The 21473-nt window shown below is 42.1% G+C and overlaps 1 protein-coding gene across 1 annotated transcript in view; it reads left to right on the forward strand.

Moving 5' to 3' along the window:
• The window catches only part of LOC124776367 (probable cytochrome P450 6a13), a 75615-nt gene extending 58320 nt beyond the window's left edge, over positions 1–17295 (forward strand). The window contains exons 5-6 of the mRNA XM_047251320.1: positions 2508–2747; positions 16791–17295. Coding sequence (XP_047107276.1) covers positions 2508–2747; positions 16791–16975 — 425 coding nt within the window. The 3' untranslated portion in view covers positions 16976–17295. The remainder of the gene's footprint in view (positions 1–2507; positions 2748–16790) is intronic.
• The last annotated feature ends 4178 nt before the right edge of the window (positions 17296–21473 follow it).

The raw sequence follows: 21473 nt of genomic DNA on the forward strand, positions 1-21473 counted from the left end.
TGAAGGACTATGTGTTAAATCAGAATACATTCTCCTCGGTAGATAGCCGACCAAGCTTTAAGAGTCTTACCTCACATTTTAGTCTCTGTTTATTGAATTACAGCAGAGAAGGTTACTACTTTCGCTCTTTGAGTCACTGTAGAGAGCGCCTGGTCGCTGGTGAACCTCCTGCTTTCTCAGTCGGTGTTGGGACTGGCTACGGTGCCTATGCCTTGGAAATGTATAACACTATGTGGATACAACCTAAAGCACACACTACTTCCCTTTATCGATTTTGGTAAATCATCATTGCAGTCTTTTATGAACTACAACTCTCTCTCAGTTGGGCCATTTACAGATTTCAGTTTAAGAACTGGTGTTGACAAAATTTTCATTTTCATGCTACTACGAAGGGTCTGGCTTAAGAAATTACTCACTAAAGTGAAACCTATTAGAAAGACACTCAAATATTATTAGAAATACACTGTTCAACCCCCTTATCGATAATTTTGGAGGCTTTTAATATTTTCTTCACGGTGCTGTCAGTTTCCAGTTTGGATTCAAGAGAATCAAAGGTAGCCATGGGAACAGAACAAGAGATAGGTAGAATAAACAGAAACATTAGCCCAAAATCAGATATGGAACTGAAATAAAGGATTTCAAAAGTATTTGTGACTGGTTGTATTATTCACCAACTATCATTAACAGCCGAAAAGTGTACGAGATCCAGTTTGCATAAAATAACGTAAAGGATTTTTCGGAATTGGTAAAGACACATTGGAGGCATTGTAATCATCGATTCCATTGACCACCCTAGATCTTCTTTTCAGTCGTGGATCTGCCTATCTTCTTCAAAAAGCAACGATCTCCAAAGCATTAGCGTATGCTGTTTTGACCAGTTTCTATTCGCTTGTGATACAAAGCTTTTAATTTTGGTCTGGATTTTTCCTGCTCCCGTGGCGAGAAGCGTCAGATATCCCAACAAATCATCCGCCCTTACCTGCCCAATGTGATTCTTCGATGTACAGTTGATTAATACATTTGCAAATTGTGAACTTGTGTTTGACAAAAGGTCCTTTTCCATAGAACTGAAGAAGAAGTACTGCGTGCTATGATTGCTACCTTTCTGTAAAAGTTGATGACCACTGAGGTAGTCCACGTTAAGTTGTAAAAAGAAAAGAAAGCTTAGTCCCTACTCTTACTATCTGTGTGCGGTCCATATACCCATCACGTCACTTGAACAAAGTGGTCTGTGTAAACAACAAGAGAGTTAACTAAGCAAACTGAACGAAACAACCGGTTAGCATTAGGTAATGAACGAACTTACGATGCAAAAGTATTATTTTAAAAAGTTTATTGTAGTCTTCCTTTTCTCATTATGTCTGTTTTTAAGCCCTAGGGGCACAGTTTCCTTTATTCTACTGAGCCGGTATCTTATGCAGCTAATTTTCACATGAAATGGAACACAACTGGCGAGATATCTCATGAAAAATTATCAAAAATTTTAAAAAGTGCCATATAAGAACCACCATAATTTTGATTCGTTTCAGGCTTGTGTACCGTATTCAGGGTTGCATTTATGGTAAACCGGTGAAGCGCAAGTGCCATAAATGTGTGAAAAGTTGGTTACTTCATTGAAGGAATTACACTGAGCTTGCAGCTGCTGGAGCCTCTAACAACCCTACCACAACAAAGGTCAAAATTTAATAATGATTGTGGTGTTGCTCACGCTGCTAAATACCGCATTTTTGGGCAACAAGAAAGTTATTATGTGGCAGGTGTCATTAGAGCACAGTTAATAAAGTCATTCCATGTACCAATGAATAAACTAGGCACTCACCTTTTCGTGTTTCCCACGCTGGTCTCGTTGTAAAATCATGGCTCAATCGTCGAAAGTCTAGGTGGTGATGATTCCAAGCTCGGATGCAAAGAGCCCTAGGTTTTTTTATGCGAAATTCGAAAGTTTTGTAGATGCGCTTCACAAACCATCCTTGAAGATTAAACCTTTGAAAGTTAGCACAATGGTGATGTAAAAATTAATCAGCACTCCGAATTTAAGTTACACTTCCTTTTTATTTCTTTTGTTGCAATATCACGTCACACACAAAACATCACTTCACAATATAAAACATACTTGAAAACATCTTCCTCACTGTTAAAGTTCACATTTTATAAGCTCACTACACTATGCATCTTTTCAACATGACGTCCAAGACTTGACTTTTTCAAGGTCCGACTCTCTAACTAATAACCACGCCCAAAAATCAGAGTTCCAAGTACGTCAAAGTTCATAGTGACAAAAGAAAGAACACACATAAGAATAATATCATTGCAACAATAAACATATCGATGTATAAATGTACCTCTACATTAATGAAATCTAATCAAAATGTTGTCTCAGAAATACGTGACCTACTTTACAGAAACACATCAGAATATTGCTGGCATCAAGAGGTTGAGCTCAGGTGCCGTAATGGTTACCTAATTCAAGTACCATTACAAGCCCCTGACTGTTTTCCCCTCGGCAGAGACTCTGCGCCTGTACCCGCCACTGGGCTTCCTAATGCGGCAGTGTACTGTGCCGTACCAGGTGCCGGGCAGCGACCTGCGCCTGCGGGTAGGGGACGTTGTGTACGTGCCGCTGCTGTCGCTGCACCGCGACCCGCGCCTCTTCCCTGAGCCGCTGCGCTTCAACCCGGAGCGCTTCAGCGGCGGCCACGCCCGCCCAGCCTACCTGCCGTTTGGCGCCGGACCAAGAACCTGTCTCGGTGAGTGACCTAGCATTACAGACAAGTCGTGGTTCATATAAGTGGACGGCAATCAATACGTATACAAAAAGGAAGAACGAATTGTTTTTGTGGAAATCGATATACACTACCGGCCATTAAAAATGCTACACCACGAAGACGACGTGCTACATACGCGAAATTTAACTGGCAGGAAGAATATGCTGTGATATGCAAATGATTAGCTTTTCAGAGCATTCACACAAGGTTGGCGCCGGTGTCGACACCTACAACGTGCTGACGTGAGGAAAGTTTCCCACCGATTGCTCATACAAAAGCAGCAGTTAATCGGCGTTGCCTGTTGAAACATTGTTGTGATGTCTCGTGTAAGGAGGAGAAATGCGTACCATCATGTCTCCAACTTTGATAAAGGTCGGATTGTAGCCTATCGCGATTGCGGTTTATCGTATCGCGACATTGCTGCTCGCGTTCGTCGAGATCCATTTACTGTTACCAGAATATGGAATCGGCGGGTTCAGGAGGGTAATACGGAACACCGTGCTGGATGCCAACGGCCTCGTATCACTAGCAGTCGAGACGAAAGGTATCTTATCCACATGGCTGTAACGGATCGTGCAGCCACGTCTCGATCCCAGAGTTAACACATGGGGACGTTTGCAAGACAACAACCATCTGCACGAACAGTTCGACGACGTTTGCAGCAGCATGGACTATCTGCTCGGAGACCGTGGCAGCGGTTACCCTTGACGCTGCATCACAGACAGGAGCGGCAGCGATGGTGTACTCAACGATGAACCTGGGTGCAAGAATGGCAAAACGTCATTTTTTCGGATGAATCCGGGTTCTGTTTACAGCATCAAATTGGCCGCAACCGTGTTTGGCGACATCGCGGTGAACGCACATTGGAAGCGTGTATTCGTCATCGCCATACTGGCGTATCACCCGGCGTGATGGTATGGGGTGCCATTAGTTTACACGTCTCGGTCTCCTCTTGTTCGCATTGACGGCACTTTGAACAGTGGGCGTTACATTTAAGATGTGTTACGACCCGTGGCTCTACCCTTCATTCGATCCCTGCGAAACCCTACATTTCAGCAGGATAATGCACGACCGCATGTTGCAGGTCCTGTACGGGCCTTTCTGGATACAGAAAATGTTCGACTGCTGCCCTGGCCAGCACATTCTCCAGATGTCTCACCAACTGAAAACGTCTGGTCAATTGTGGCCGAGCAACTGGCTCGTCACAATACGCTAGTCACTACTCTTGATGAACTTTGGTATCGTGTTGAAGCTTCATGGGCAGCTGTACCTGTACACGCCATCCAAGCTCTGTTTGACTTAATGCCTAGGCGTATCAAGGGCGTTATTACGGCCAGAGGAGGTTGTTCTGCGTACTGATGTCTCAGGATCTATGCACCCAAACTGCGTGAAAATGTAATGACATTTCAGTTCTAGTATAATATATTTGTCCAATGAATACCCGTTTATCATCTGCATTTCTTCTTGGTGTAGCAATCTTAATGGCCAGTAGTGTATTATTTCTGAAATTATACCTCCTGACAAAAAAAGTGAAGCACGCAGATGACAGGAGGAAACGCAATGGAACTTCACGATTTGAGAAGGTATGTGATGTTATTTCAACAATTACAAAATCGAGTCAAAGCTTGGCGATATGAGCTCACTTATCAGTATGACGTTGCAAATACTCTGGACTCGATGCATTCACTGATTCGTTTGTCAAGAGGATCATAAAGAACTTCAATTTTCTGCTATGGCAAGATGGGACACGTCTGTAGTACAGCTCTGAAATAAAGAAACGTCTTGGTGGCACAATTCTTTTGGAGATGGATAACACGACAGAGAAATAAACTAGCAGAGGAGAAAAGCAGGAGAATTTTGGAATAGTGTCAGAAGCCTGATATGGAGAAAGGATGTAATCCAAATCAGTAAAAAGGTTATACAGGGTGGTCCATTGATAGTGACCTGGCCAAATTCCTAACGAAATAAGGGTCAAACGAAAAAACTACAAAGAACGAAACTTGTCTAGCTTGAAGGGGGAAACCAGATGGCGCTGTGGTTGGTCCGCTAGATGGCGCTGCCATAGGTCAAACGGATATCAACAGCGTTTTTTAAAATAGGAACCCCCATTTTTATTACATATTCGTGTAGTATGTAAAGAAATATGAATGTTTTAGTTGGACCACTTTTTTCGCTTTGTGATAGATGACGCTGTAATTGTCACAAACATATGGCTTACAATTTTAGACGAACAGTTGGTATCAGGTAGGTTTTCTAATTAAAATGTCGTACGTAGGTACGTTTGAACATTTTATTTCGGTTGTTCCAATGTGATACATGTACCTTTGTGAACTTACCATTTCTGAGAACGCATGCTTTTACAGCGTAATTAACTGTAAATACCACATTAATCCAATAAATGCTCAAAATAATGTTCGCTAACCTCAATGCATTTAGCAATACGTGTAACGATATTCCTCTCAACAGCGAGTAGTTCGCCTTCCGTAAGGTTCGCACATGCTTTGACAATGCGCTGACGCATGTTGCCAGGCGTTGTAGGTGGATCACGATAGCAAATATCCTTCAACTTTCCCCACAGAAAGAAATCCGGAGACGTCAGATCCGGTGAACGTGCGGGCCATGAATGGTGCTTCGACGACCAATCCACCTGTCATGAAATATGATATTAAATACCGTTTCAACCGCACGTGAGCTATGTGCCGGACATCCATCATGTTGGAAGTACATCGCCATTCTGTCATGCAGTGAAACATCTTATAGTAACACCAGTAGAACATTACGTAGGAAATCAGCATACATTGCACTATTCAGATTGTCATCAATAAAATGGGGGCCAATTATCCTTCCTCCCATAATGGTGCACCATACATTAACCCGCCAAGGTCGCTGATGTTCTACTTGTCGCAGCCATCATGGATTTCCCATTGCCCAATAGAGCATAATATTCCGGTTTACGTTACCGCTGTTGGTGAATGACGCTTCGTCGCTAAATAGAACGCGTGCAAAAAATCTGTCGTCGTCCTGTAATTTCTCTTGTGCCCAGTGGCAGAACTGTACACGACGTTGAAAGTCGTCGCCATGCAATTCCTGGTGCATAGAAATATGGTACGGCTGCAATCGATTTTGATGTTGCATTCCCAACACCGACGTTTTTGAGATTCCCGATTCTCGCGCAATTTGTCTGCTGCTGATGTGCGGATCAGCCGCGACAGCAGCTAAAACACTTACTTGGGCGTCATCATTTGTTTCAGGTCGTAGTCAACGTTTCACATGTGGCATAACACTTCCTGTTTCCTTAAATAACATAACTATCCGGCGAACGGTCCGGAAACTTGGATGATGTCGTCCAGGATACCGAGCAGCATACATTGCACACGACCGTTGGGCATTTTGATCACAATAGCCATACATCAACACGATATCGACCTTTGCCGAAGTTGGTAAAGGGTCCATTTTAACACGGGTAATGTATCACGACGCAAATAACGTCCGCACTGGCGGAATGTTACGTGATACCACGTACTTATACGTTTGTGGCTATGACAGACCCACCTATCACAAAGCGAAAAAAGTGGTCCAACTAAATCATTAATATTTCTATACGTACTACACGAATATGTAATAAAAATGGGGCTTCCTATTTTATAAAATGGAGTTGATATCCGTTTGACCTATGGCAGCGCCATATAGCGGGCCAACCATAGCGCTATCTGGTTTCCCCCTTCAAGCTAGACGAGTTTCGTTCTTTGCAGTTTTTTTTGTTTGATACTTATTTCGTGAGATTTGTGGCCCGATCACTATCAATGGACCACCCTGTGTACCGGTCACACTATGTTCCGATCTTGACGTATGCATCAGAAACCTGGGTTATGAAAGGAAGAGAGAAGAGCAAACTATAAGCTAGTGAGATGAAATTCTTGAGAAACAGCATTGGATTGACAAAGGTAGACAGGTTAAGAAATGAGAGGATCAGAGATGTAATGAAGGCGGATCCATTACAGAAGGAGATAGAGAAATCAAGGCTGAGATGGTATGGACACGTTAAGAGAATGGAGGAGGAGAGGATACTCAGGAGGATTCACGAGATGGAACTTCAAATGTTTCAAATGGCTCTGAGCACTATGGGACTTAACTGCTGAGGTCATCAGTCCCCTAGAACTTAGAACTCCTTAAACCTAACTAACCTAAGGACATGACACACATCCATGCCCGAGGCAGGATTCGAACCTGCGACCGTAGCGTTCGCGCGGTTCCAGACGAGAACGCCTACAACCGCTCGGCCACTCGAGCCGCTGAGATGGAACTGGAAGGAAAGAGACCAAGAGGATGACAGAGAGACAGATGGCTGAAAGGGCTAGAGGAATGCATCTAGAAGAAAAGAGAAGCCTGGACCAAGATGAAGACAGAGGGATGGCGGCAAGACGGAAGATGATGGAGAGGCCTATGTTCCATACAGACTCGGCCAGAGACTGGAAAGTGTACAAGATGATGATTATGATGATGATGACATAAACTATTAAAAATGTTAACATGCTTTACACAAAGCCCTATAATCAATTTTACTGTACATTATTTACTTGTGAGAATTGTGCGACCAAGACCTTTCTATATTTCAAAGTTGTACCTAATCCTCGCCTATGGAAGTGTTTCTACATCACGTAATGCACATCTGTAGTAATTTGACCTTCTTACCTTGCGTACCGGCACTGGGATGGAATATATGTCGAATGTAGAGCCAGACATGTTATATTAGGAACAGATTTGGCCATCTTTTTGACAATGGGAGTACCTCAAAGGCACACAGACAGTTCATAAAGAACCTGCCATGTGTGAATGAAAATTGTCCTGTTGAAGAATAGTAGCTCAATACTGTCGCATCTGGCGTAATATTTGAGGACACACAATGTCCGTGTGACCTACTGCTGTGCTGTCAGCATTCCCTCAATGACTACCAGTCGTGACCTGAAGTCATATCGTGCGTTTCCTAACAGATATACACCAGGAGTATTGAATTTCCGCACTATAAGAGGATTGAAGGGCGATCTATTTCAGTTGCTAAAAACTATTGAAAAGCCAAGACGGCACAAAATATTTTGTATCCAACACAACTGCCATCTTCAGGTCTTAAATATCTTTTTGTAGTGAAAAATGTTCATTTTACGCTGGACCTTATGCACAAGATGTCAAGTGGATGACAAACGTTTACAATGTGCTGAGGTTTATCCCTTTGACACCTCGTGCGTGAGTTTCAGCGTAAAATGAACATGCTTTACTACAAAAAGATGTGTAATAACCGAAGATGACAGCAAAGGCTGTTGAAACTGATAGTCTTGAACGAAAAATATTTTGTGTGCTCTTATCTTTTGAATTGTTTTTGACACCAGGAATAACACCACTGTGTCTCCTCAAAGCAGTGGAAGGATGGGACCTCTTCCAGGTCACCGCCATCCTCACGATCCAACGCTGGACATTATCTATTCGTAACATTGTCTATTCATCAACAAGCACCAAATGGAGCTCTTGAGTTTTTGCAAACATTTTCTGACACATCTGGCGTACAGTTAACGCACCTCGCCAGAACCGTCCTTTGTGTTTTGAAGAGAACGATAGCCTGCACTCTAGGCAGAAGTTCCTTAGTTAAAATGCTGCTCTTCTCTACCCAGTGATGCATAACTACACAGAATGTTGCTCGGAGTCTGTTACTTGTCGTCGGATGATAGCTGAAGATGTAGCTGGCGCACAATACGGCGGTCCTACCTCCTGGTGGGCAGACGTGGATGACCAGAACCCTGACAATGACTGTGCTTGCTCTCACGTTCCCATGAACTCCAACAGTGGGCCACTGTTACACTTGCATAATACACCTCGATATTCCACGACTCGACCATCTGACTAAATGGAGATCCACAATGACACCCCTTTCATTGCCATCACCTGCTGATAACATCGTCTCTTGCGAGAACGCGATGACTTCATCTCCTACGCAGTGATAGCCCAAAATCACACTCCGTTCATGCCCCTTGTACATCTTACGAGGTCTGGTAACAACACTAAAACTGAACAGCCCTAAAGATGCCTGGCACCCATTCCACCTGTCAGAGAAATTTTCGACTCTACTCGCTTGCATACCTTCCGATAGTGTGTATATGCACTAAAATTGACATCCACTCTCGTCTTCCCAGTACTTCAGTTTTTGGCAGGCAGTGTAGTTTTCTTTAAAAGATGTAAACTTCTTCATGCCCTCGTAGTATTTCAGGAAACTATTTTCCGTCCACGTTCTTGTCTTGTGACAGCCAGAGCGAGAGCACCAGCAGCAGCGAGTACTGTTTGTATAAAGCGTTTATTTTCATTTTGTTTACGACCTTCCACTAAGGAAGGGATTCTATTTGTGTTTATCTGCTCTGCATAGTAACTAACAGTTCTTGATAAAACTTTACGTAGTTTTCGTGTTAGATTTCTTAGTGTTTTCTTGATCGTTTAGAACAGAAAGCGCCTTAAAACCGTCTTTTGTTTGTTTCGCGGCCGTTAGCCACTAGTCACTTGAATCAGCAGTTGTCTTGTGACAGCCAGAGCGAGAGCACCAGCAGCAGCGAGTACTGTTTGTATAAAGCGTTTATTTTGCATTTTGTTTACGACCTTCCACTAAGGAAGGGATTCTATTTGTGTTTATCTGCTCTGCATAGTAACTAACAGTTCTTGATAAAACTTTACGTAGTTTTCGTGTTAGATTTCTTAGTGTTTTCTTGATCGTTTAGAACAGAAAGCGCCCTAAAACCGTCTTTTGTTTGTTTCGCGGCCGTTAGCCACTAGTCACTTGAATCAGCAGTTGTCTTGTGACAGCCAGAGCGAGAGCACCAGCAGCAGCGAGTACTGTTTGTATAAAGCGTTTTTGTACTTATTTGCTGCGCTTAGCTTTTGAATAGTTTTTCTGGGAAAACCTAGCGTAGTTTTCGCGTCTCGTATTTCAGTGAGTGTTTCTTGATTATCAGAGTAGCTCATCAGAAGATTATCTTGGGAATTTGTCACCGTATAGAGTAGGCTAAACATAGTCATGTGTAGGGACTGTGGTTGTTGTGAGCGGACGCAAGGAGAATTGGCCACTCTTCGGGGGCAGGTGGAGGCTTTGTCTGTTAGGCTCATCGAGCTCGAGGCGCAGGCGTCGGCTCGTAGTGGCGTTGGGGCAACTGTGGTGAGACCTATGCCTACTTCGGTGGCCTTGGAATCACATGGAACCCCTGATGTCGCTGCGTCTTCCGGTAGTGAGCATCTTACCGGTAAGCCATCACTCCAGGGTGAATGGCGGACAGTGGTGGGCTCGCGCGTGCCTGGCCGAAAGGCGAAGGTGGGATCTGGCCGCGTGGCAGCTGCCTTACCCCTTTCCAACAGGTACGGGGTGCTTCCTAGTGGTGATGACATCGTTTCCGAGCCACCACAGGATGCCTCGCCTGTTGGGCCAGTGGCCGATTCTCCGGCAAGGTCCCGACAGTCACAGAGGGCGGGCCTATTAGTTATAGGGAGCTCCAACGTTAGGCGGGTTATGGAGCCCCTCAGGAAAATAGCGGGTAGGTCGGGGAAGAATGCCAGTGTGCACTCGGTGTGCTTGCCGGGGGGTCTCGTCCGTAATGTGGAGGAGGCCCTTCCGGCAGCTATTGAACGCACTGGGTGTGACCGGCTGCAGATAGTAGCACATGTCGGAACGAATGACGCCTGCCGCTTGGGTTCTGAGGCCATCCTTGGTTCCTTCCGGCGGCTGGCTGATTTGGTGAAGACAACCAGCATCGCACGCGGAGTGCAAGCTGAGCTTAATATCTGCAGCGTAGTGCCCAGAGTCGATCGCGGTCCTCTGGTTTGGAGCCGTGTGGAGGGTCTAAACCAGAGGCTCAGACGACTCTGCGACTATAATGGTTGCAAATTCATCGACCTCCGTTATTGGGTGGAGAACTGTAGGGCCCCCCTAGACAGGTCAGGTGTGCACTACACACCGGAAGCAGCTACTAGGGTAGCAGAGTACGTGTGGCGTGCACACGGGGTTTTTTTAGGTTAGAGGGACCCCCCCTTTGGCGAAACGATAAAATACCTGACGGCTTACCAGAGAGGACATTATCATCGTTGATAAAGAACGTCCGTCCTCAGAGACCAAAAACAGGAAAAGTTAACGTAATATTGGTAAACTGCAGGAGTATCCAGGGCAAGGTTCCTGAATTAGTATCTCTTATTGAAGGAAATAGTGCGCATATAGTATTAGGAACGGAAAGTTGGTTAAAACCGGAAGTGAACAGTAACGAAATCCTAGACACAGAATGGAATATATACCGCAAGGATAGGATAAACGCCAATGGTGGAGGAGTATTTATAGCAGTAAAGAATTCAATAATATCCAGTGAAGTTATTAGCGAATGCGAATGTGAAATAATCTGGGTTAAGTTAAGTATCAAAGGTGGGTCAGATATGATAGTCGGATGCTTCTATAGACCACCTGCATCAGCAACCGTAGTAGTTGAGCGCCTCAGAGAGAACCTGCAGAACGTCGTGAAGAAGTTTCGTGATCATACTATTGTAATAGGGGGAGACTTCAATCTACCAGGTATAGAATGGGATAGTCACACAATCAGAACTGGAGCCAGGGACAGAGACTCTTGTGACATTATCCTGACTGCCTTGTCCGAGAATTACTTCGAGCAGATAGTTAGAGAACCAACTCGTGAAGCTAACGTTTTAGACCTCATAGCAACAAATAGACCGGAACTTTTCGACTCCGTGAATGTAGAAGAGGGTATCAGTGATCATAAGTCAGTGGTTGCATCAATGACTACAAGTGTAATAAGAAATGCCAAGAAAGGAAGGAAAATATATTTGCTTAACAAGAGTGATAGGGCACAAATCGCAGAATATCTGAGTGACCACCATCAAACGTTCATTTCTGAGGAAGAGGATGTGGAACAAAAATGGAAAAAATTCAGGAACATCGTCCAGTACGCCTTAGATAAGTTCGTACCGACTAAGGTCCAAAGCGAGGGGAAAGATCCACCGTGGTATAACAATCATGTACGAAAGGTACTACGGAAACAAAGAAAGCTTCATCATAGGTTTAAGAGTAGTCGAATCATAGCTGATAAGGAAAAGCTGAACGAAGCGAAAAAGAGCGTAAAGAGAGCAATGAGAGAAGCATTCAACGAATTCGAACATAAAACATTGGCAAACAATCTAAACAAGAACCCTAAAAAGTTTTGGTCATATGTAAAATCGGTAAGCGGATCTAAATCCCCTATTCAGTCACTCGTTGACCACGATGGCACCGAAACAGAGGACGACCGAAGAAAGGCAGAAATACTGAATTCAGTGTTCCGAAACTGTTTCACTGCGGAAAATCGTAACACGGTCCCTGACTTCAGCCGTCGCACGGACGCCAAAATGGAAAATATTGAAATAAACGATATCGGAATTGAAAAACAACTGCTATCACTTAGTAGCGGAAAAGCATCCGGACCAGACGAGATACCCTTAAGATTCTACAGTGATTATGCTAAAGAACTTGCCCCCTTTCTATCAGCAATTTATCGTAGATCGCTGGAAGAACGTAAAGTACCTAGCGACTGGAAGAAAGCGCAGGTCGTTCCCATTTTCAAGAAGGGTCATAAATCAGATGCGAATAATTATAGGCCTATTTCGCTTACGTCAATCTGTTGTAGAATAATGGAACATGTTTTGTGTTCTCGTATTATGACGTTCTTAGATAATACAAATCTCCTTCATCATAACCAACATGGATTCCGCAAACAGAGATCATGTGAAACTCAGCTCGCCCTATTTGCCCAAGAAATTCACAGTGCCGTAGACACTGGCGAGCAGATTGATGCCGTATTCCTGGACTTCAGGAAGGCATTTGATACGGTTCCGCACTTACGTTTAGTGAAAAAAGTACGAGCTTACGGAATATCGGACCAGGTTTGTGATTGGATTCAGGATTTCCTAGAAGAAAGAACACAACATGTCATTCTTAACGGTTCAAAATCTGCAGATGTAGAGGTAATTTCGGGAGTACCGCAGGGAAGCGTGATAGGACCTTTATTGTTTACAATATACATAAATGACTTAGTTGACAACATCGGTAGCTCCGTGAGGCTATTTGCAGATGACACGGTTGTCTACAAGAAAGTAGCAACATCAGAAGACTCGTACGTACTCCAGGAGGACCTGCAGAGGATTAATGCATGGTGCGACAGCTGGCAGCTTTCCCTAAACGTAGATAAATGTAATATAATGCGCATACATAGGGGCAGAAATCCATTCCAGTACGATTATGCCATAGGTGGTAAATCATTGGAAGCGGTAACGACCGAAAAATACTTAGGAGTTACTATCCGGAGCGATCTGAAGTGGAATGATCACATAAAACAAATAGTGGGAAAAGGAGGCGCCAGGTTGAGATTCATAGGAAGAATTCTAAGAAAATGTGACTCATCGACGAAAGAAGTAGCTTACAAAACGCTTGTTCGTCCGATTCTTGAGTATTGCTCATCAGTATGGGACCCTTACCAGGTTGGATTAATAGAAGAGATAGACATGATCCAGCGAAAAGCAGCGCGATTCGTCATGGGGACATTTAGTCAGCGCGAGAGCGTTACGGAGATGCTGAACAAGCTCCAGTGGCGGACACTTCAAGAAAGGCGTTACGCAATACGGAGAGGTTTATTATCGAAATTACGAGAGAGCACATTCCGGGAAGAGATGGGCAACATATTACTACCGCCCACATATATCTCGCGTAATGATCACAACGAAAAGATCCGAGAAATTAGAGCAAATACGGAGACTTACAAGCAGTCGTTCTTCCCACGCACAATTCGTGAATGGAACAGGGAAGGGGGGATCAGATAGTGGTACAATAAGTACCCTCCGCCACACACCGTAAGGTGGCTCGCGGAGTATAGATGTAGATGTAGATGTAGATACTTAAAAAAAAATGTACTTTGATGGTTTCAGTAGGTTTTGAAGTCATCAAAATCGCTATGCACTTAATTGTTGTGTACCATAAGCGATCAAAAACAATTCCTCAGTCGATACATTATGTGGATACTGACAATGACGCATTAATTCGATATTTTTCTCCGTCAAGCACTTCATAGTCTGACGCGCTCTTTGTCATATAGCACTGCAACCACGAATAACAAGTGCTATGATTACGAGAGTATTTCGTATTTCATTGGCGCCTTCTGACAAACAAATTATTGTATATCATTGAGAGTTAACTATTTTTTGGTCCTTGCAAGCAAAGGTCGTCACATGTGTGGTGCAGTTAGCGAAACAGACGATGATTACGTTAGAAGTACATCGCAAAGAAACTGTTTTAATTGTTTTCAGTTCATTTGGACAACCCAGAACACCGAGTGAAGCTTAAATTTCTATTAAAGCGTTACATAATGTTTCTCCATTTCATGAGAATTTCCTTACTGCAAACGACATTCGGCTATATTTGAACTTCGATCAAATGTCTTAGATATGTTTACGTATGACTCCATCTTGTACGTAGTAAGACACATGCCGATGCTCTCCAGTCTCCAGTCTTCAATGAACGTCGCAACAAAACCCAATTTTGGTTGAGCTTCACGAAAGTCATCGTAGAAACTAGCACGATCACAATGAAATGTTACAAACCAATTGTAAGTGTAAACAGTCTTTCCTGAGGATGCTTCATTTGCAGCATTTTTATATTTTCTATTTTTGTCAATTACATTCAATATCTCCTGTATTATCTAAGGATTTCTATGAGGCCTTGCCGTTTTACCTACTTGATCCTGTTCTGCTCTCACTATTTCATATCTCAAGACTACCCCATTCATCTTCTACTGTATTGCGATCCCCTATTCTAGTCGACCAGTGTCTACTGCTCCCCTGGTATTCTCAGCAACTAATAGCTCTTTCAACTTATCCAGATGCCATCTATTTAATTTTCTATCTTTTTGCAGTTTTTCCGTTTTAATCTACAGTCCATAAACAATAAACTGTGTTCGGTATCCACATCTGACCCTGCATATGTCTTACACTTTAAGATCTTTTTTATAATTCTCTGTCTTATCATTATAGAATCAATCATAAACCCTCTGGTTTCTTCAGGTCTCCTCCAAACATTCAATCTTAGCTCAAAATCCTTAAATCAACCATCAGCGATTATAGAATTATGCTCTGTGGAAAATTCTACCAAGTGGCTTCCTCTTTCACTCATATCCCCTCAGTCGCCATACACATAGGACTACTCTTTTCTTCCTCTTCCCACTATCAAATTCAGGTTACCCATCACAATTAAGTTTTCGTCTCCCTTAACTATTTGAATAATTTCTTCAAACTCTTCATCTTTGGAGCTACTTAGTATATAAGCTTGTACAACTTTGGTTTGGTGTGTCTATCTTGGCTATGATAATGAGTTCACTATACTGTTCCTAGTAGTTTACATACATCCCTTTTTTTTCTTAATCACTATTAAACCCAGCCCACCATTAGCCCTACAGGATATTGTGTTTATAATCCTGTAACCACCAGACTAGAATTCCTGTTGCTCCTCTAACCAAACTTCACTAATTCCCACAATACCGAACATCAACCTATCCATTTCCTTTTTTAAAATTTTTAATATATCTGCTCGGTTACAGGATCTAACATTCCACACTCCGATCCATTCCTGTAATGACGAAACCCCCAAAAGTACTCCCACCTTGAAATCTGAATGGGGGCTGTTTACGTCTGTACTAATGGTGCCTTGCTGGTGATGCATTTATAACATAATCGTGTTGTGACTGGCACACACATAATCACCTGATGGGAGGAGAGCAGTGATTGAGAGGGGAGCATGACAAGAGCGCAGCCTATATCTCATGATATTCAATCTGTATATTAAGTGAGCAGTAGAGGAAAACAAAGAAAAATTTGAATAGGAATTCAAGTTCACAGAGAAACACTGAGAATTTCTGATGACAATGTAATTATGAGAGACAGCAAATAACTTGGAAGATGAACAGAATGGACATTGTCTTTAACACCAACAAAAGCCCAACAAGGATAATATAATGCATAATCAGGTGATGCTGAGGAAATAAGACGCAGACTAATATATGAGTTTTGCCATTTGGGTAGCAAAATGACTACTGATGTCCAAAGAAGAGAGGATATGAAATGTAGACTCGCAATGGCCAGAAAAGTGTTTGTGAAGAAGAGTAACTTGTTAGTATCGAAGTTAGATTATGAAGTATTTTCTGAAAATATTTGTATGGGTGTAGCCATGTATGGAAGAGAAACGTCAACTATAATTAGTTTACACAAGACGAGAATAGAAGCTTTTGAAATGTGGTGCTACAGAAAAATGAATGTGTTAATCATGGGTACTGAAATGATTTGGGGAGAACAGATATTTGTGACATGACTAGATGAACAGATCGGTCATAGCATACTTTCTGAGTCATGAATGGATCAACAGTTAAGCGTTAGAGGGAAGTGTGCAGGGTAAAATTCATAGAAGAAGACCAAAAGATGAATACAGTAAGCAGATTCAGAAGGTTGTTGTAGTTACATGCGAGTGCAGGCTTTCTCGGTGAATTTCATATATGAAGTCTTCACGGGTTGTCAGCCGAGTAGCATCGTCTTCTCGTAGCAACGTTTCGATGCAATGCGTCTCCATCATCTTCAGGTGAAGATGATGGAGACGCATTCCATCGAAACGTTGCTACGATACGACGATGCTACTCGGCTGACAACCTGTGAAGACTTCATATATGTTGTTGTAGTTATTTGGAGATGAGGAGGCTCACACATGATTGAGTACCACAGTGAGCAGCATCAAACGAGTCGCCGGACTGAAGACTACAAAAACACAACGCACTGTTTAAGTAATCACTCCTGTTGTTAAAAATTTTTTTAGACTCCTTTGTGTAATTCTCGCTATCTGTTGTGGTAATGATGTCTCCTATTACATTAATGTGCCTGTCGTTTTGTCGGTAGAACAGCTGCAAGTTATTGAGTTGTACTGTTCTACAGGTCAGACGTTCTCTCTGGTCGAGATAAAAGCTGGGCTGGCGGCTCTGCTGTCACGCTTCGAGTTCTGGCGGTGCGCGCGCTCAGCTGGCAGTCCAATCCCGTTGGAGCCTCGCAAGGTCATCCTGGCGGCAGCCAATGGGCTGTATGTCCGAGTCACACCTAGAACGTGGCTGCCTGTCAACTGAGCGCCTGAAGATACGCAACAGTTCAGAAACGCTGCGCTGCTATTTCGGGCATCTCTGTTACGTCTGTCCTAGTAGTCGGTGGCAGCTGACACATTTGTACCGTAACCTGGCTGTTACTGGCGCTTACATAATAAACTGAAGATGTGTTATAGCAGAGGTATAAGCTGTTATGGCATATCTGTCCCCCTAGAGTAATTTGAGATTGTACTAGCATCACAGAGGGTGAAACTTACATATGTAGGTCCATGAAGTGAGCGTCTCACAACGACAAAGCTGGAGAAATGCGTATGTCAAAAAAATACAACAGCTGTTGCCACTCAGTGCTATACTCTTTCTTGGTAAGTCCTTGCTAATTCAACCTCACACTGGTTATACACATCATGTTCCTGACACAGACAGCTCTACACGCAGCTGCCGAAGATGCTCTGGGGTATGCAGCTGCTATAATGCAAGCGATAAGTCGGCTCCTACTCTTGCAGTGGCCCAGACCCAGCTGAGTGGCATGAGATAATTCCTCTTCACTCACCCTCAGTTATGCAACTGAAGGTAAGTGTCTGTGCAGGAACTTTAAGTCTGGTGTTGTGATAAATCATCTGGAAACACCACCCCACAGCAGCTGCACGGGCTGGACATTGTGAAACATCTTGAGTTCATTTGGCTGTCAAACGAAGAGATGCAGACTTTCCGGACTTCAGAAATGGTGAACTGATGTTCTGTTCCTGGTCTCCTGACAACAATGCAGCAGGCGTAAAGCTCATTTTATGGAATGTCTACAGACCTGTCTCCTAGACTCACATGAAATGGGCCACCTCGTCATAAATGAACACTGTAGTGCAGGTATCTATTATAGATCAGTCCTGATATTCTTGTCTTATGCAAATATAACTGAATGGGGATCCTCTGTTAAAGATTTTATCTTTCGTTTATGCATTTAGGAGGATCTGACGGTAGCACAAGGGTCTTGCTTGTTTCAGTTATGCGAATTCTGTCCACTGATATGTTCGTTATACTTCAGTTCAAAAGTGGCTTAATTATATATGGATATAGTATCCGTGCAGTCATATTAGAAAGTTGTATCCTGACACAATAAATCTGCCGCAATACAGCTGAAAGAGTAGACGAAATAGTCAAATGGATAAGAGATAATTATATTTTAAATTTGTGAGACACTACGTTCAAAGAGCATTTTTAGATACAATTTACTCTTCTAATAGTTGTAATTTTCCAAGTTGTAAATAAGAAATTACATTATTTGTATGCTGTGTTTTATACTGATTATATGTAACCATGGTTTTACAATTTTCATTTGTATCTCATTTAAATGCATAGCCAGTGTCATGTATAATGATTTCTTTTTGTACATTCATTTCTTACGTAAATTGCTTTACTTTGTTGTAACGTTACACACATGCAGGCGAGCGATTTGGCCGCTTAGGGTTGGTACTTGGAGAGGTGAACCTGATTGCATGGCTGAGTGCGAGTCAGTGGGGCTAGGAAGTCATGCGGTCTCACCAGGTAAGCTCAGGTAAAAAGGCAATCAGCCTCAGTTGCTGGAAATGGGTACGTCCTAATGGAGATGAAGACGACAATGGTTACTCACATGGTTGGTGTAGGAGATGTAGGAAAAATGGCGAATTTTAAGAGAGTCTGAACTAAGGCAGCATATTGCTCATAGAAATACTACTGTAAATGACAGTTACATAATAAAGCAAATCTGAATACAGCAGCTATGTCAGAAAAATGAGGCACATCCAGTAAAACAATAATATTTTCAATAACTTAAAAACTGCAAAATGTAATATTTTACAGTCACTAAATATTTTCACAATCAGCATTTGAATTAACGACTTTTAAATGGTTCATGAAGTTTCAACAAACGATACCTCAGATAACAGCTTTGCACTATAGCTACCATTCCTGAATTTCAATCGTCTGTATCTACTTTGTTTATTGATTTATCATGTTTTGAGATCTCTTAATTATGCAGTTGTTTGTCCAAACATCATATCCTGTACAGCAACCCAGCATTAATACGTCATATCTTGTATTTGTGTAGTTATTCAAGCAATATTTTTTTCCATGTTTGCCACTAACTTAATTTAAACATAATTACAACCGTATAAAAAAAAATTAAAACTGGTCGGTCACATATGTTAGCTGACACCGCTACTGAAAAGAGTACCAAAAGACGTTTCTTCCTACCAGACATCAATAATTGTGTAAGCAATATGTAACTAAAAGCAGTTGTCATTTAATGTGAGTGCACTTACGTAAGAATAACCGTCAGTTTATTTATGAACAAACTTAAAACTTATATTTATTGTAAATGATCTGAATGTTACTGAATGTTTATAACAATTTTTTATTTAAATATTGTTGTTATAGTTTAGTTTAGGGCAGAAAGTGTGAGTCTGAGTCAAAACCATGTCTCGAGAATTTAAGAAAGATGTACTTTTGGTGGGGACAGCCTTTAGCCAGTGGAGAAGCAACCAGTGGTGGAACACTAATGGAGTCAGGTCAAATAATTTTAGAGTGCGGCGCTCAACAGAACGATTGGCAACTTTTACGCCAGTTTTTAAAGGATGAAGACCTGCCTGTGAGTTAGTGAGATTTTCGTCCGTGTGGGGAAGATATTGGATGAGGAACTGCTGCTAAAAGGCCTTAACTTTTAGTCACTTTCCATTGAGATCTGGTGGAAGACAGAGCTGTCTGTGTAACATAGGCTATTTGATGGTGTGGGTAATTGATTCTGGGTGGTGAACGGTCCTTACACTACTTTAAATATTGATGGGACACTGACTTTCATGAGGAACAAATGTGCTTCAGTCCCGAATTTTAACTTATCCGCTTGCATTACAGAACTGAGAATATAGAGAGTATGAGTTCCTACTCGTTATCTCTCATGTGGTATTTTGTAGATCATCGTACTGAACTCTGAATTATTTTGAGTGGGCTAATATTTCATGTACTGTTATCACGATAAAGTTTGTCACATGTCTTGAATGACTAGTTAGTTTGGGGATTTTGTTACCATTCTCGTAATGCTCTCAGCGCAACTTTACTACATTTTATAAGGATAACTGTTATCATAAGACCCTTTTCTCTTTAATCGATTTACCTTCATGAATAAACATTAGTTAATATACATCTCGTCTACATCAACTACAGGCATTAGGGCAGAAACCTTTTCCTTAATTATTAATTTATCGTTCATTTAATATTTCAGATAGTTTATTAATTCGCAGTTCTAGCCAATCCAGAGACTACTCGACTGCAGGATGACAGCTACAGGTAATTAAGTGCAGCAAGCTAGCTGCTCGTAAAGAAAGCAGACGTGTGAGGCTTGACTCTACTACGTTATCGAGGTATTCCTTTTAAAAGGAGCCATAAATTGCCCAATTACGTTAAGGTATGGCTGACCACAGGCAAAATAGCAACTGGTTTGCTCGTAAGGGACTCTGATTAGAGAAGCCACTCGCCAAAATATCCCATTAGGTAACGTCACAGTGTACAGGGCGCATTGTGATAATGAAATTCTTATAGCTTGTGTAAGATCGGAATCAATGTTTAGATACGCAAAACTTGTGCATCACAAGTAACTAAAACCTGTGGGATGGTATTTTATAAATTTGGAACTATTTATTTATTGAAGAAGTATCAAGGATTTGTCGCTCTACAAAAAGGATCCGACAGTAAGTAGTACACGACGTTCAAAATTTTCAAAAAAACAGATGTCAGCTATAGGGTCATACGGTTTTTCGCCGTTAGTGTTGAATTTATACATCGAAGAAACATTGGCGGAAATAAGAGAAAGGTTCAGGAGATATTAAAATTCAGGGTAAATGATTATCAGTAATATGATTCGCTGATGACATTGCTGTCGTGTCTGTGAAAGTGAAGAAGAAGCAGATGTCAAACAAAACAAATGGGGAATCTGGACCGAAACTAAACTGAAGAAAGATGAAAGTGATGAAGAGTAGGAGAACTGAGATTAGTGATAAAATTAACATCAAAATTGGAGACCACGAAGCTGATGAAATACATAAATTCTACTAACTTGCAAATCAATTAGCACCTGATGGACGAAGCAAGAAGAACATGAAAAGCAGACAAGCACAGAGAGGTGGCATTCCTAGCATAAATAAGTCTCCTAGTATCAAACATTAGCCTTAATATGAGAAAGAAATTTCTGTGAATGTAATTTCGGAGTATGTTAGTTGTGATGAGACAGATGATTGATGGCAAATGTTCATGTACGAGACTAACTGTATACTACAGTACGGATAATAAATGAAGAGAGATAGAGAGAGAGAGAGAGAGAGAGAGAGAGAGAGAGAGAGAAGCTAAAACTTGTAGCTTCCACAAAATAGTTCTTAAGTCAGCAGCTTGTGAGCCCCCTTGAACAATAAGGGTGTAAATCAGAAAGACACTGTATGTATGGCGTCCAGAATTAATGGTCAGATTTTCAAGTGTTCGCTACTCCACAGTCTAGAGGTCA

This window comes from Schistocerca piceifrons, chromosome 2 (genome assembly GCF_021461385.2).
Source record: "Schistocerca piceifrons isolate TAMUIC-IGC-003096 chromosome 2, iqSchPice1.1, whole genome shotgun sequence".
In the NCBI taxonomy this organism is placed as follows: Eukaryota; Metazoa; Arthropoda; class Insecta; order Orthoptera; family Acrididae; genus Schistocerca; species Schistocerca piceifrons.